The sequence below is a fragment of the Castor canadensis genome, chromosome 11 (assembly GCF_047511655.1).
Source record: "Castor canadensis chromosome 11, mCasCan1.hap1v2, whole genome shotgun sequence".
NCBI classification, from domain to species: Eukaryota; Metazoa; Chordata; class Mammalia; order Rodentia; family Castoridae; genus Castor; species Castor canadensis.
In genome coordinates, this window is record NC_133396.1 from 83,058,125 (window position 1) to 83,071,902 (window position 13,778).

The window sequence follows — 13,778 nt, forward strand, 5'->3', positions numbered from 1 at the left end:
ACCTGTTGGTGGTGGTGTTGCTAATGATGGCTATTCTAACAGGGGTAAGGTGGAATCTTAGTGTGGTTTTAATTTGCATTTCCTTTATTGCTAGGGATAGCATTTTTTCATATGTTTTCTGGCCATTTGAATTTCTTCTTTTGAGAAAGTTCTGTTCACTTGCTCATTTCTTTATTGGTTCATTAGTTTTGGGAAAATTTAGTTTTTTAAGTTCCCTATATATTCTGGTTATCAGTCCTTTGTAGCTGGCAAATATTTTCTCCCACTCTGTGGGTGTTCTCTTCAGTTTAGAGATCATTTCTTTTGATGAACAGAACCTTTTTAGTTTCTGAAGTCCCATTTATCTATGTTATCTCTTATTTGCTGTGCTGCTGGGGTTCCATTGAGAAAGTTCTTACCATACCTACTAATTCCAGAGTATTTCCTAGTCTTTCCTGTATCAACTTTAGAGTTTATTGTCTGATATTAAGATTCTTGATCCATTTTGAGTTAATATTGGTATAGGGTGATATACATGGATCTAGTTTCAGTTTTTTGCAGACTGCTAACCAGTTTTCCCAACAGTTTTTGTTGAAGGGGCTGTCTTTTCTCCATTGTATAATTTTAGTGCCTCTATCAAAGACAGGTTGGTTATAATTGTGTGGCTTCATATCTGGGTCCTCTGTTCTGTTCCACTGGTCTTCATGTCTGTTTTTGTGCCAGTACCATGCTGTTTCTATTGTTATTTCTTTGTAATATAGTTTGAAGTCAGGTATCGTGATACCTCCAGCATTGTTCTTTTGACTAAGTATTGCCTTGGCTGTTCGTGGCCTCTTGTGTTTCCATATAAATTTAACAGTAGATTTTTCAATGTCTTTAATGAATGTCATTGGAATTTTGATGGGAATTGCATTAAACATGTAGATTACTTTTGGGAGTATAGACATTTTCACTATGTTGATTCTACCAATCCATGAGCATGGGAGATCTCTCCACTTTCTATAGTCTTCCTCAGTCTCTTTCTTCAGAAGTTTAGTTTTCCTTGTAGAGGTCGTTCACATCTTTTGTTAGGTTTACACCTAGGTATTTGATTTTTTTTTGAGGCTATTGTAAATGGAATTGTTTTCATATATTCTTTTTCAGTTTGTTCATTATTAGTGTATAGAAATGCTAATGATTTTTCTATGTTGATTTTATATCCTGCTACCTTACTGTAGCTGTTGATGATGTCAGGAGCTTCTGAGTAGAGTTTTTTGGGTCTTTAAGGTATAGGATCATGTCATCTGCAAATAGGGATTTTTTTTTCCTTTTTCTTTTATTATTCATATGTGCATACAAGGCTTGGTTCATTTCTCCCCCCTGCCCCCACCCCCTCCCTTACCACCCACTCTGCCCCCTCCCTCTCCTCCCCTCAATACCCAGCAGAAACTATTTTGCTCTTATTTCTAATTATGTTGTGGAGAGAGTATAAGCAATAATAGGAAGGAACAAGGGTTTTTGCTGGTTGAGATAAGGATAGCTATACAGGGCGTTGACTCACATTGATTTCCTGTGCGTGGGTGTTACCTTCTAGGTTAATTCTTCTTGAACTAACCTTTTCTCTAGTACCTGTTCCCCTTTTCCTATTGGCCTCAGTTGCTTTTAAGGTATCTGCTTTAGTTTCTTTGCATTGAGGGCAACAAATGCTAGTTAATTTTTCAGGTGTCTTACCTATCCTCACCGCTCCCTTGTGTGCTCTCGCTTTTATCATGTGCTCATAGTCCAATCCCCTTGTTGTGTTTGCCCTTGATCTAATGTCCACATATGAGGGAGAACATACGATTTTTGGTCTTTTGGGCCAGGCTAACCTTACTCAGAATGATGTTCTCCAATTCCATCCATTTACCAGTGAATGATAACATTTCGTTCTTCTTCATGGCTGCATAGAATTCCACTGTGTATAGATACCACATTTTCCTAATCCATTTGTCAGTGGTGGGGCATCTTGGCTGTTTCCATAACTTGGCTATTGTGAATAGTGCCGCAATAAACATGGGTGTGCAGGTGCCTCTGGAGTAACAGTCTTTTGGGTATATCCCCAAGAGTGGTATTACTGGATCAAATGGTAGATCGATGTCTCACTTTTTAAATAGCCTCCAAATTTTTTTCCAGAGTGGTTGTACTAGTCTACATTCCCACCAACAGTGTAAGAGGGTTCCTTTTTCCCCGCATTCTCACCAACACCTGTTGTTGGTGGTGTTGCTGATGATGGCTATTCTAACAGGGGTAAGGTGGAATCTTAGTGTGGTTTTAATTTGCATTTCCTTTATTGCTAGAGATGGTGAGCATTTTTTCATGTGTTTTCTGGCCATTTGAATTTCTCCTTTTGAGAAAGTTCTGTTTAGTTCACTTGCCTATTTCTTTATTGGTTCATTAGTTTTGGGAGAATTTAGTTTTTTAAGTTCCCTATATATTCTGGTTATCAGTCCTTTGTCTGATATATAGCTGGCAAATATTTTCTCCCACTCTGTGGGTGTTCTCTTCAGTTTAGAGACTATTTCTTTTGATGAACAGAAGCTTTTTAGTTTTATGAGGTCCCATTTATCTATGCTATCTCTTAGTTGCTGTGCTGCTGGGGTTTCATTGAGAAAGTTCTTAGCTATACCTACTAACTCCAGAGTATTTCCTACTCTTTCCTGTATCAACTTAAGAGTTTGGGGTCTGATATTAAGATCCTTGATCCATTTTGAGTTAATCTTGGTATAGGGTGGTATACATGGATCTAGTTTCAGTTTTTTGCAGACTGCTAACCAGTTTTCCCAACAGTTTTTGTTGAAGAGGCTGCTATTTCTCCATCGTATATTTTTAGCTCCTTTGTCAAAGACAAGTTGGTTATAGTTGTTTGGCTTCATATTTGGGTCCTCTATTCTGTTCCACTGGTCTTCATGTCTGTTTTTGTGCCAGTACCATGCTGTTTTTATTGTTATTGCTTTGTAATATAGTTTGAAGTCAGGTATTGTGATACCTCCTGCATTGTTCTTTTGCCTGAGTATTGCCTTGGCTATTCGTGGCCTCTTGTGTTTCCATATAAATTTAACAGTAGATTTTTCAATGTCTTTAATGAATGTCATTGGAATTTTGATGGGAATTGCATTAAACATGTAGATTACTTTTGGGAGTATCAGCATTTTTACTATGTTGATTCTACCAATCCATGAACATGGGAGATCTCTCCACTTTCTTTTTTTTTATTTTTTTTTCTTTTATTATTCATATGTGCATACAAGGCTTGGTTCATTTCTCCCCCCTGCCCCCACCCCCTCCCTTACCACCCACTCCACCCCCTCCCGCTCCCCCCCTCAATACCCAGCAGAAACTATTTTCCCCTTATCTCTAATTTTGTTGTAGAGACAGTATAAGCATTAATAGGAAGGAACAAGGGGTTTTGCTGGTTGAGATAAGGATAGATATACAGGGCATTGACTCACATTGATTTCCTGTGCGTGGGTGTTACCTTCTAGGTTAATTCTTTTTGATCTAACCTTTTCTCTAGTACCTGTTCCCCTTTTCCTATTGGCCTCAGTTGCTTTTAAGGTATCTGCTTTAGTTTCTCTGCATTAAGGGCAACAAATGCTAGCTAGTTTTTTAGGTGTCTTACCTATCCTCACCCCTTCCTTGTGTGCTCTCGCCTTTATCATGTGCTCATAGTCCAATCCCCTTGTTGTGTTTGCCCTTGATCTAATGTCCACATATGAGGGAGAACATACGATTTTTGGTCTTTTGGGCCAGGCTAACCTGACTCAGAATGATGTTCTCCAGTTCAATCCATTTACCAGCGAATGATAACATTTCGTTCTTCTTCATGGCACCTGCACATCCATGTTTATTGCGGCACTATTCACAATAGCCAAGTTATGGAAACAGCCAAGATGCCCCAGCACAGACGAATGGATTAAGGAAATGTGGTATCTATACACAATGGAATTCTCTCCACTTTCTATAGTCTTCCTCAATCTCTTTCTTCAGAAGTGTATAGTTTTCCTTGTAGAGGTCTTTCACATCTTTTGTTAGGTTTACACCTAGGTATTTGATTTTTTTTGAGGCTATTGTAAATGGAATTGTTTTCATACATTCTTTTTCCGTTTGCTCATTATTAGTGTATAGAAATGCTAATGATTTTTCTATGTTGATTTTATATCCTGCTACCTTGCTATAGCTATTGATGATGTCTAGAAGCTTCTGAGTAGAGTTTTTTGGGTCTTTAAGGTATAGGATCATGTCGTCTGCAAATAGGGATATTTTGACAGTTTCTTTACCTATTTGTATTCCTTTTATCCCTTCTTCTTGCCTAATTGCTCTGGCTAGGAATTCCAGTACTATGTTGAATAGGAGTGGAGATAGTGGGCATCCATGTCTGGTTCCTGATTTTAGAGGGAATGGTTTCAGTTTTTCTCCGTGAAGTATAATGCTGGCTGTAGGTTTGTCATATATATCTTTTATAATGTTGAGGAACTTTCCTTCTATTCCTAGTTTTCTTAGAGCTTTTATCATGAAATGATGTTGGATCTTATCAAAGGCTTTTTCTGCATCTATTGAGATGATCAAGTGGTTTTTGACTTTGCATCTGTTAATGTGGTTTATTATATTTATTGATTTTCGTATGTTAAACCACCCCTGCATCCCTGGGATGAAGCCTACTTGGTCGTGGTGAATAATCTTTTTGATGTGTTGCTGAATTCGGTTTACCATTATTTTGTTGAGGATTTTTGCATCAATGTTCATTAAGGAGATTGGCCTATAGTTCTCCTTTTTGAAGGTGTCTTTGCCTGGTTTTGGGATAAGTGTAATACTGGCTTCATAAAATGTGTTTGGCAGTTTTCCTTCCCTTTCTATTTCATGGAACAGTTTAAGGAGGGTTGGTATCAGTTCTTCTTTAAAGATCTGATAGAATTCAGCAGAGAATCCATCAGGTCCTGGACTTTTCTTTTTGGGGAGACTCTTGATTGCTGCTTCAATTTCATTTTGTGTTATAGATCTATTCAGGTGATTAATATCCTCTTGGTACATTTTTTGGACAATCATATGTATCTAGAAATCTGTGCATTTCTTTAAGATTTTCCAATTTATTTGAATATAGGTTCTCGAAGTAGTCTCTGATGATTTCCTGGACTTCCATGGTATTTGTTGTTATCTCCCCTTTTGCATTCCTGATTGTACGGATTTGGGTTTTTTCTCTCCTCATTTTAGTCAGGTTTGCCAGGGGTCTGTCGATCTTGTTTAGTTTTTCAAAGAACCAACTTTTTTTTGCATTAATTCTTGTATGGTTTTTTTGGTTTCTATTTCATTGATTTCAGCTCTAATTTTTATTATTTCTCTCCTTCTATTTGTTTTGGGATTTGCTTGTTCTTGTTTTTCTAGGAGTTTGAGATGTATCATTAGGTCATGGATTTGGGATCTTTCAGTCTTTTTAATGTATGCACTCATGGCTATAAACTTTCCTCTCAGGACTGCCTTTGCTATGTCCCATAGGTTCCTGTAGGTTATGTTTTCATTTTCATAGGTTGATAATTATTATTTCCTTTTGGTGTATTTCCCCTTTTATTAGTATGGAATGTCCTTCTTTATCTCGTTTGATCAATATAGGTTGAAGTCTACTTTGTCAGAAATAAGTATTGCTACTCCTGCCTGTTTTAGGGGGCCATTGGCTTGGTAAATCTTCCAGCCTTTCATCCTAAGCCTGCGCTTATTTCTGTCGGTGAGATGGGTCTCCTGTAAGCAACAAATTGTTGGATCTTCCTTTTTAATCCATTTCGTCAAACAGTGCTTTTGATGGGTGAATTAAGTCGATTAACATTAATTGTTAGTACTGATAGGTATGTGTTGATTCCTGTCATTTAGTTGTCTTAGTTGTTTGAAGGTTTGATTGTGTGTACCTAAGTTGAGGTTACTCTCTACTTTCTTGCTTTTTCTTTTCCTGTAGTTTGGTGCTGCCTGCCCTTTGATGGTTATGTTGGGTTTCACTTTCTGTGTGCAGAATCCTTTGAAGGATCTTTTGTAGTGGTGGCTTTGTGGTCACTTATTGTTTTAGTTTCTGCTTATCATGGAAGACTTTCATTGCTCCATCTATTTTGAATGATAGTTTTGCTGGGTAGAGTATCCTGGGGTTGAAGTTATTTTCATTCAGTGCCCGTAAGTTCTCACCCCACGCTCTTCTTGCTTTTAATGTTTCTGTTGACAAGTCTGCTGTGATTTTGATGGGTTTACCTTTGTATGTTATTTATTTTTTCTCTCTTTCAGCCTTCAATATTCTTTCCCTAGTTTCTGAACTTGTCGTTTTAATGATATGTCCTGGGGTAGTTCTATTTTGATCTGGTCTATTTGGTGTTCTGGAAGCCTCTTGTATCTGTATGGGAATATCTTTCTCTAGACTTGGGAAATTTTCTGTTATTATTTTGTTGAATATATTACGCATTCCATTTTTTGTACCTCTTCTCCTTCTCCAATGCCCGTGATCTCAGGTTTGGGCTTTTGATGGAGTCGGTGAGTTCTTGCATTTTCTTTTCACAGGTCTTGAGTTGTTTAATTAATAGTTCTTTGGTTTTTCCTTTAATTGCCATTTCATCTTCGAGTTCTGAGATTCTGTCTTCTGTTTGTTCTATTCTGCTGGGTTGACTTTCCGTTTTGTTTTGCAATTCTGTTTCGTTCTTTTTTCTGAGGTCTTCCATATCCTGGGTTGTTTCCTCTTTAATGTTGTGTATTTTTGTCCTGAGTTCATTTATCTGGTTATTAATTGTGTTCTCTGTTTCACTTTGGTGTTTATACAGTGCCTCTATGGTTTCCTTTATTTCTTCTTTTACTTTTTCAAATTCTGTATTTTTATTGTCTTGGAATATGTTGAGTGTCTTCTGTACATTTTGGTTGATCATATTCAGTATCATCTCTATAAAATTCTCATTGAGTACCTGTAGTATGTCTTCTTTTAAATTATTCTTGTGGGCTTCATTGGGTTCTTTGGCATAGTTTAATCTTCATTTTTTTGGAGTCTGGATCTGAGTATCTGTTTTCTTCATTTCCCTCTGGTTCCTGTACTTATTGTTTGCTGTGGGGAAACTGGTTTCCCTGTTTTTTCTGTCTTCCCATCATTGCCCCTTAGTGTTGTTATTGTCCCTGTACTGTGTGCAATTAAGTATTTTCTGGCTTGTAATAATAGCACTAGTGATATTTAGAATGGAAAGGTGAGAGAGGATGGAAAGCAAAGAAGTTAAGGGAAACGGGAAAAACAAATAATCAAGTAGAAAAAAAAACAAAACAAAGAAACAAAAAAAGTTTCAAAGATATAAACAGGGAGAGACAGTGTACTAATCAACTGTAAGCTGAAAAGGCATTAGAGAGACAGAGAGGATTGAAAATAAAAAATAAAAAGAGTAAAGATAAGAGTACAGATAAAAAAATAAGTAAATGAAAAAAATATACATATAAAATAAAAGAAAAGAAAAGAAAAAATAAAAAATAAAAACCTCCATGTTCAAATGCAATGACGTTTCGGTCTTAATAATTTTGGTGTTCGTCCCTCAGCCTGCAGTCCTGGAGTTGGTGCCTCAGATGTTGTTCTGTAGTTGTCTCATGAAAGGGGATGCATAAAGTAGAAGAAAACTGCACACATACACAAAAAAAACCCACCAGTTGTCCCAAGTTCAAATGCAATACAGTTTCTGTAAATTTTTCAGCATGCAGGTGTAGTTCGGTTGTTGTCTCATCAAAGGTAAGGAGAGAGAAAAAAAAGAGTCTGGAGACAGTTCTGTGCATGGCTATCTGCAGCTGTGGCTTTCCTGCCCAGTGCTGTCAGCCTGCTGTTGCTGGATGCATTATTTATGCAGATCTCTGGGGTGAGCTTAGCACTCACCTGGACCGCAGGCTTTGTTGCTCAGATTTCTCCTGTGCGTGAGCCTCTGGTACATGCTTTCCCTTTCCAAGCACTGCGGGAGGTGACACTGCACCTGCTTTCTCAGGCCTGCATGTTTATTTACAGTTCACGTAGGAAGTGGGTCTTCCCCCCTCTCCTGTGGAGTTTTCCCCCCTGCGCCACTCTCACAAGCTTTCCGGCTCCTGGTTGCTGGGCGCGTGCCCCCTCTCTCGCCCTCTCCAGCCCCGCCTGGCTTGTTTTTTTACAGTTCCGGGAAGGATTCCCCTCTATCCCCCCTTTGGAGCTCAGGGCGCCCCACCCTCTTTGCCACATGTCTTTATTGTTCTTATTGCTTATTACTCAGTTTCTCTTTTTCCCTGGGTGGGGGTTGGTCTGTCCAGGGGGCTATGCTGCTCTGGCCCAGGCTTGTCTGTGGAAGTACTGCGTACTGCTAAGCTCACCTTGTCTGCGTCTTCCCAAGCCGTCTGAGTGCGGGCGACTGGCGGCCAGGGGCCCTCCTGGTTTCTCCTTTTAACATGAAGTGGAGATTGTCTGCGCAGGCTGGAGGCGTGGAGGGGTCAATGTTTTGCCTCTTTTTGGTGGCCTTGCCTGCCAGGTGTGTCTCCAGCGTTTCTCCAAGATTTCACTGTAGGAGGCTCGCTTTCTGCTTCCTCCCTCTAGCCGCCATCTTGGAATTCTCTCCTCCTCTTCTTCACCTTTTATTATTCTTCTTTCTTCTTCCTTCTTCCTTCTTCTTCTTCTTTCTATTTTTTGTGGTATTGGGGCTTGAACTCAGGGCCTCACAAGTGACAGGCAGGCACTCTACCACTTTAGCCACTCCTCCAGTCCTCTAATTGAAAAATCTCATGTCAGAAGAACTTTGTGCTTATCAGGATATAAAAGTAACTGGGTAAAGGGTACTTAAAGATGTGGTAAAGCAGATGATGTTTTCTCCTATCATTATGGTTGCTAAGAACTTTAGTCTTATTGGAAGTTGGATATCTATTGGAAATCTATTTTCATGTAAATTTTTTAATAAAAAACAAATTCCACTAATCACTCTGTTGGCAGTAAACAGGTTGTGTTAAAAATATGTATTATCCATTAAGACAAACGGCTTCTTTTTTTTTTTTAACTCTTAATTAGGGAAGAAGACAAAAACATATTTGATTACTGCAGGGAAAACAACATTGACCATATAACCAAAGCCATCAAATCGAAAAACGTGGAAGTGAATATGAAAGATGAAGAGGTATGAAAACATGCCACATTATTTTGATTTCTGGTGAATGAATGCTATACCCTTGTTGGTTATAAAATACGCTAGTTTACTTTTTCTTATGCTTTACTGATCTGCCCCAGTTCAATGTATAGGATGGTTAGGAGCATTTCAGAATATCAAAATGAGATGATGTCACCCAGTGAAGATACTGTATGTATCTATATCCATCATATTTATATCCGTGTTGTTACTAGCTAAAATTTGACTACAGTCAAATAGCTTTAATTTCTTTATGATAAAGGTAGAGACTAGAAGTGTGGCTCAAAGAGTAGAGCACGTGCCTAGCAAACCCCAGTACTGCCAAAAATAAAGAAATGAAAATTTTTTTAAAAATAAGAGGAAGAGACTACTCATGTGGTAAGTAAAATCTAAAAGTGATAGCAAAATCCCATTTATAAACTGCTATAGCAATCATCTGTCATTATATCATAAGTGGTTTATTGGGATACTACCCTTTACTCAATAAATATGTCTCTAGAAAACTGTGTCAGACTTTTAGTAAATCCAGTAACTCAATTGTTGGCTCTCTATTTAAGTGGGCCCTATACTAAATTATTTTGTAGAATATTTTATTTCCTACTTGTGAATAAAAGTGTTTACATATCGAGCTTAAACTGTCACTAAATTATAGTTGTTGAAAGAAGCAAAATTTTCTGATTCACCTTCATTCATTTTTCTCATTCTTTTGTGATTCTGCTAAAGATTATTGAAATGGCAATTGTTAGGAAGAAGATATGCAGTGATCATATATAATCTGTCAACTATACAATTAATCAACTTTTGTATAATTAAGAGCTCCCCATGCAAGTTAGCCCTCAATAATATCTTTCTTCTAGGCAGTATCTTTCTTATAATATTGTCAATAGCATGTGTAATTGAAAATGTGAAGCTATAACACTACAGTACGTGGGGGCCAATAATACTGTTTGTTTGTTCTTCACTAAGTAATGAAATGAACAAAGCTGAGAAAGATATGGTAGAAAAACAGAAGCCAAAGTGTAAATAATAATAATAATTATTATTATTTTAGGTCTTCTGATTACAATTAGGGTTTTTAGTTTATTTTTGTATTTTTTGTGTTGCTTGTTTTTGTCTTTCAGAATCCTTAAAAAAAATAATCAAACATGACTGCTTAGATTGATTGTATTTTTTTTTATGTTTTATAACAAAAACTGTACTTCCTCACCTACATCCATATTTGATTCTAACTCCCTTGAGGTGGGAAGTTTCAGTTATTTTAGTTGTTTCTTTTACAACTTGCATATGTAATTTTATTTTTATTTATTTTATTACTTTTTTCTAAATGTTAAGTTTTAGTTTAATAACCTCTGGTCAGGGCTAGCTGAGTGGCTCAACTGATAGAACACCTGTCTAGCAAACATGAGACCCTGAGTTCAAATCCCAGTACCTTAAAAAAAAAAAAAAGAATAAATAACCTCTGGTGAGAACAGAGTGGGCCAATTACTACCCCTTCCTTATACCAGTCACCAAGCCAGGAAAGATAAGCATACCTGCAGCCAACCTGCCAGCCAGGATGTGATGCTTCTTAGTGGAGGCGGCCTTGGCCCTGGCCAACTGCTCAGGGGCATTACCACAGTGGAGGGGGAGGCTTCTTTGATGATCTTATCAACATATACAACACACAGCCTCAGAGAGCCCTGTCAGACATTGGCCCACACCATAACTTGTTCCCACAAGGCCTCAAAGTTGTCTGCTACTATGAGTATGCCAAGCCTGAAGCTTGTTGAGGATGTTTGTGGCCTCAGACCCAGGATTGTCACTTAGCTGGTGTGGGATAATCTCCAAGGCCTTAGCATATGCCCCAATCAGCAGCTACTATTTTCCTTGGAATAGTCTGAGTAGTCCTGTAGGTACTTGGAGAACTCCATCTCAATGGCCCTGCCACCAGCCACTACTGAATCTTTTTTTGTTCCCCTACTGAATCATTTTTGATGGTCTCCCCGATGATCATGAACAGACTGTTCTGGGTCTTCCATATACTGCTCATCCATGGAGGATAGAGGTGCAAGTCATGACCTTGGGGTACTAGTGAAGAAATTGTATCTTTTACCTCCAATCCAAACACCTGGCAGTGCCCCAACACATCCAGAGACAGAACATTCACCATGTCCTGGACCAAGCCTCTACAGGCCATCGTTGACCTCTTCAGTTCTTCCTCAGGTACATAGCTGGCACAGAACTTGTCCCCATCAGCAAAGTACTGGGTGGCCACATCCCCAGTGGGGAGTTTGGACAAGATGACTTCGGTTACAGAATAATGAATCCTCTCTAACTTGGCACAGAGAATATTCCAGTTGACACGAACAATTGCCTGTAATCCTCCACTGTGTGGACTCTTGATTTCAGCATTATCTTTCTCAGCTTTCAGCTCAGGCTTAACATTTAAAAGGGCAATCGTGGGGTTATGGTACTTCTTGGGTTGCATAAGAGTTTGTTTTTTTTTTTTTTGCAGTACTGGTGTTTGAACTCAGGGCCTACACCTTGAGCCACTCTACCAGCCCACTGCTCCCCCCCATTTTGGTGGTGGGTTTTTTAAAGATAGGGTCTTAAGAGCTATTTGCTGGGGGTGTCTTTGAACTGTGATCCTCCTGAGTAGTGAGGATTACAGGCCTGAGCCACTGGCACCCTGCGAGGTCTTCTTGAACACCGTACCAGCCACCAGCTGAAACTCCTCTAGCACCAGCTGAAACTCCTCTAGGGCTCCAGTCTGTACCTTCTTGATTGCGATCATTTTAAGCTGCAGCAATTTATGCAGCATCATCAAAGCATTAACTACCATGTTAGCAGTGAAGGCTTTCTTCTGGGAGGTTAGCTTGGAGCTCAGAGCCATCATGCACACTTCTCTTGCAGCTTTCTCAGTTCCACTTTATCTTACTTGTTCATGATGACAGCAGTCTCTTTGATCTTGTTCATTGCCAACTGTGTGGCTGTGCAGAAAGCTGGGATGATGACTTGAAGGTATAGACTTTGTTCTACCTGTGAGTTCACAAGCTTTAGAAACTGCAGCCAGCAGGGTCACTGAGGTGATACCAGCACTGACCTCAGTGTCTTAGGATTTATCATCATTCTCTAAAGTCTTTGCTGCAGGATGGATGACAGTCAAGAAGTTTCAGAATCATGCCCCCATATCATTAGAAATTGTTGCTTTGCCTTGGCCATCAGCAATAAGCTTATCCATGCCATGGGGACACATGGTGGTTCTTACAGCCTCAGGAATCACCTGGCAGGCACTGATATTACTCACAAGCTGAGGGATGTTTTGGAAGCTTTCAGTCCTCTCTTTCAACAAGATAACTGGTGTGGACATTATTTTGGAAGCTTGTTCATAGCTCAGCAGGTCTCTGTTCTCCCTGTCTATATCACTCAGCCTATAATTTTAAATAATATACTTTTGTCTCTTGATTTTTCAACATTAGACGTCATTGGTTTCCTTCTGTGTTACATTTGGATTTAACTATTTTAATCACCTTCCCCCTCTATCTTTCTCTGACCTACCTCTTAATACAGTTATATCACAACTTATTATTTCAGCTTTCTGATTGAATTTTTATTAAACCAGTATTTATGTTATTATGACTATGTAAATACTCATTGCTGAGCTGTGGACTATACTATGTGTATTAGTTAGCTTTTGCTGCAGCCATAAAATCCCCAAAGTTCAGAGGCTTATAACAACAAACATTTATTTGTTGCTTATATCACCACCCAATCATGGGTGACATCTCAGATATTTTGATATTCTTTTACTTTATTTCTTGCTCTGTTATCTTATGTGTCAAAAGGGTTCTGCTAGTCTTGTTTCGGTTCAGTTCCTCTTGATTTCATTCTGTCTTCTCATTCTGAGATACACTCTCCATGAATAGATACTCTGGGGCAGGAACTAAAGGCAGGCAGAGCCAGGACTACAACATAACACTTAAAAATTTTACTTGGAACTGTTATGTGTTACATCTACTAACATTCATGAAACCAAGATTCAGATCATTTCAGTAGGACATACACTCTGATTACGAGCAAGCAAGGCTAGAGTGGGAAAGGAATGATTAATTATATAATTATGAATAAATAACATCTACTTATCATGATACAATATTTCATTTTTTGTAAAGTTAATAATTGCCTCTCTTTTTTTGTTTTTATACTGTTCCTATTATTAATTCCTTCTTCAAATTACCCAACACAGCTGTAAAACTCTCCTCAGTGCACTCAAACACATCAGAAATAAATCCCACATTTATCTTAAATATATACCTTCTGGAATATTCCTTCCTTCCTCATCTCTAGTCTCTACTGGTTGCTGTCTAGGCCTGCTAATAAATGTTATCCTGGGATTTCTGTTTATTACTGTCCTAGAAATTCTCTTCTCTTTTTGCCTGGATTCTCCTGTTTTCTAGATCCCTTGTCTTCCTCTTTTTTTTGTTACTTCCCTGTTTTAATGGAGTATCTTCTCCCATACCTTTCTCTTTTACTACTTATTTCCCTGTTTTGGTGGATCATTTCCTCTAGTAGGTTCCTGAAAAAGGTAAGTGTTTTGAGATAATGTTTGTTGAAACTATTTCAACAAAATATTAGAGTTCTTGCTATGAACTACATGCTTACTAAATATTTGATGAA

At 38.4% G+C, this 13,778-nt stretch overlaps 1 protein-coding gene and 1 pseudogene across 17 annotated transcripts in view; one reads left to right on the plus strand and one right to left on the minus strand.

The window, feature by feature from the left end:
- Acbd6 (acyl-CoA binding domain containing 6) overlaps nucleotides 1–13,778 on the plus strand; it is a 178,469-nt gene that overhangs the window by 78,627 nt on the left and 86,064 nt on the right. For 7 of the 17 annotated variants that reach the window (XR_012438803.1, XM_074047315.1, XM_074047312.1 and 4 more), the window contains one exon: nucleotides 9,008–9,113. The exons of 2 other annotated variants lie outside the window; for them this stretch is intronic. Coding sequence is in view for 8 of the 15 variants with exons in the window: in XM_074047315.1 (XP_073903416.1) it covers nucleotides 9,008–9,113 (106 nt within the window). In the remaining 7 variants the exon portion in view is untranslated. 8 more of the 17 variants (XR_012438801.1, XR_012438800.1, XM_074047318.1 and 5 more) reach the window with 5 other exon arrangements.
- LOC109685828 (T-complex protein 1 subunit eta pseudogene) lies at nucleotides 11,767–12,632 on the minus strand (annotated as a pseudogene).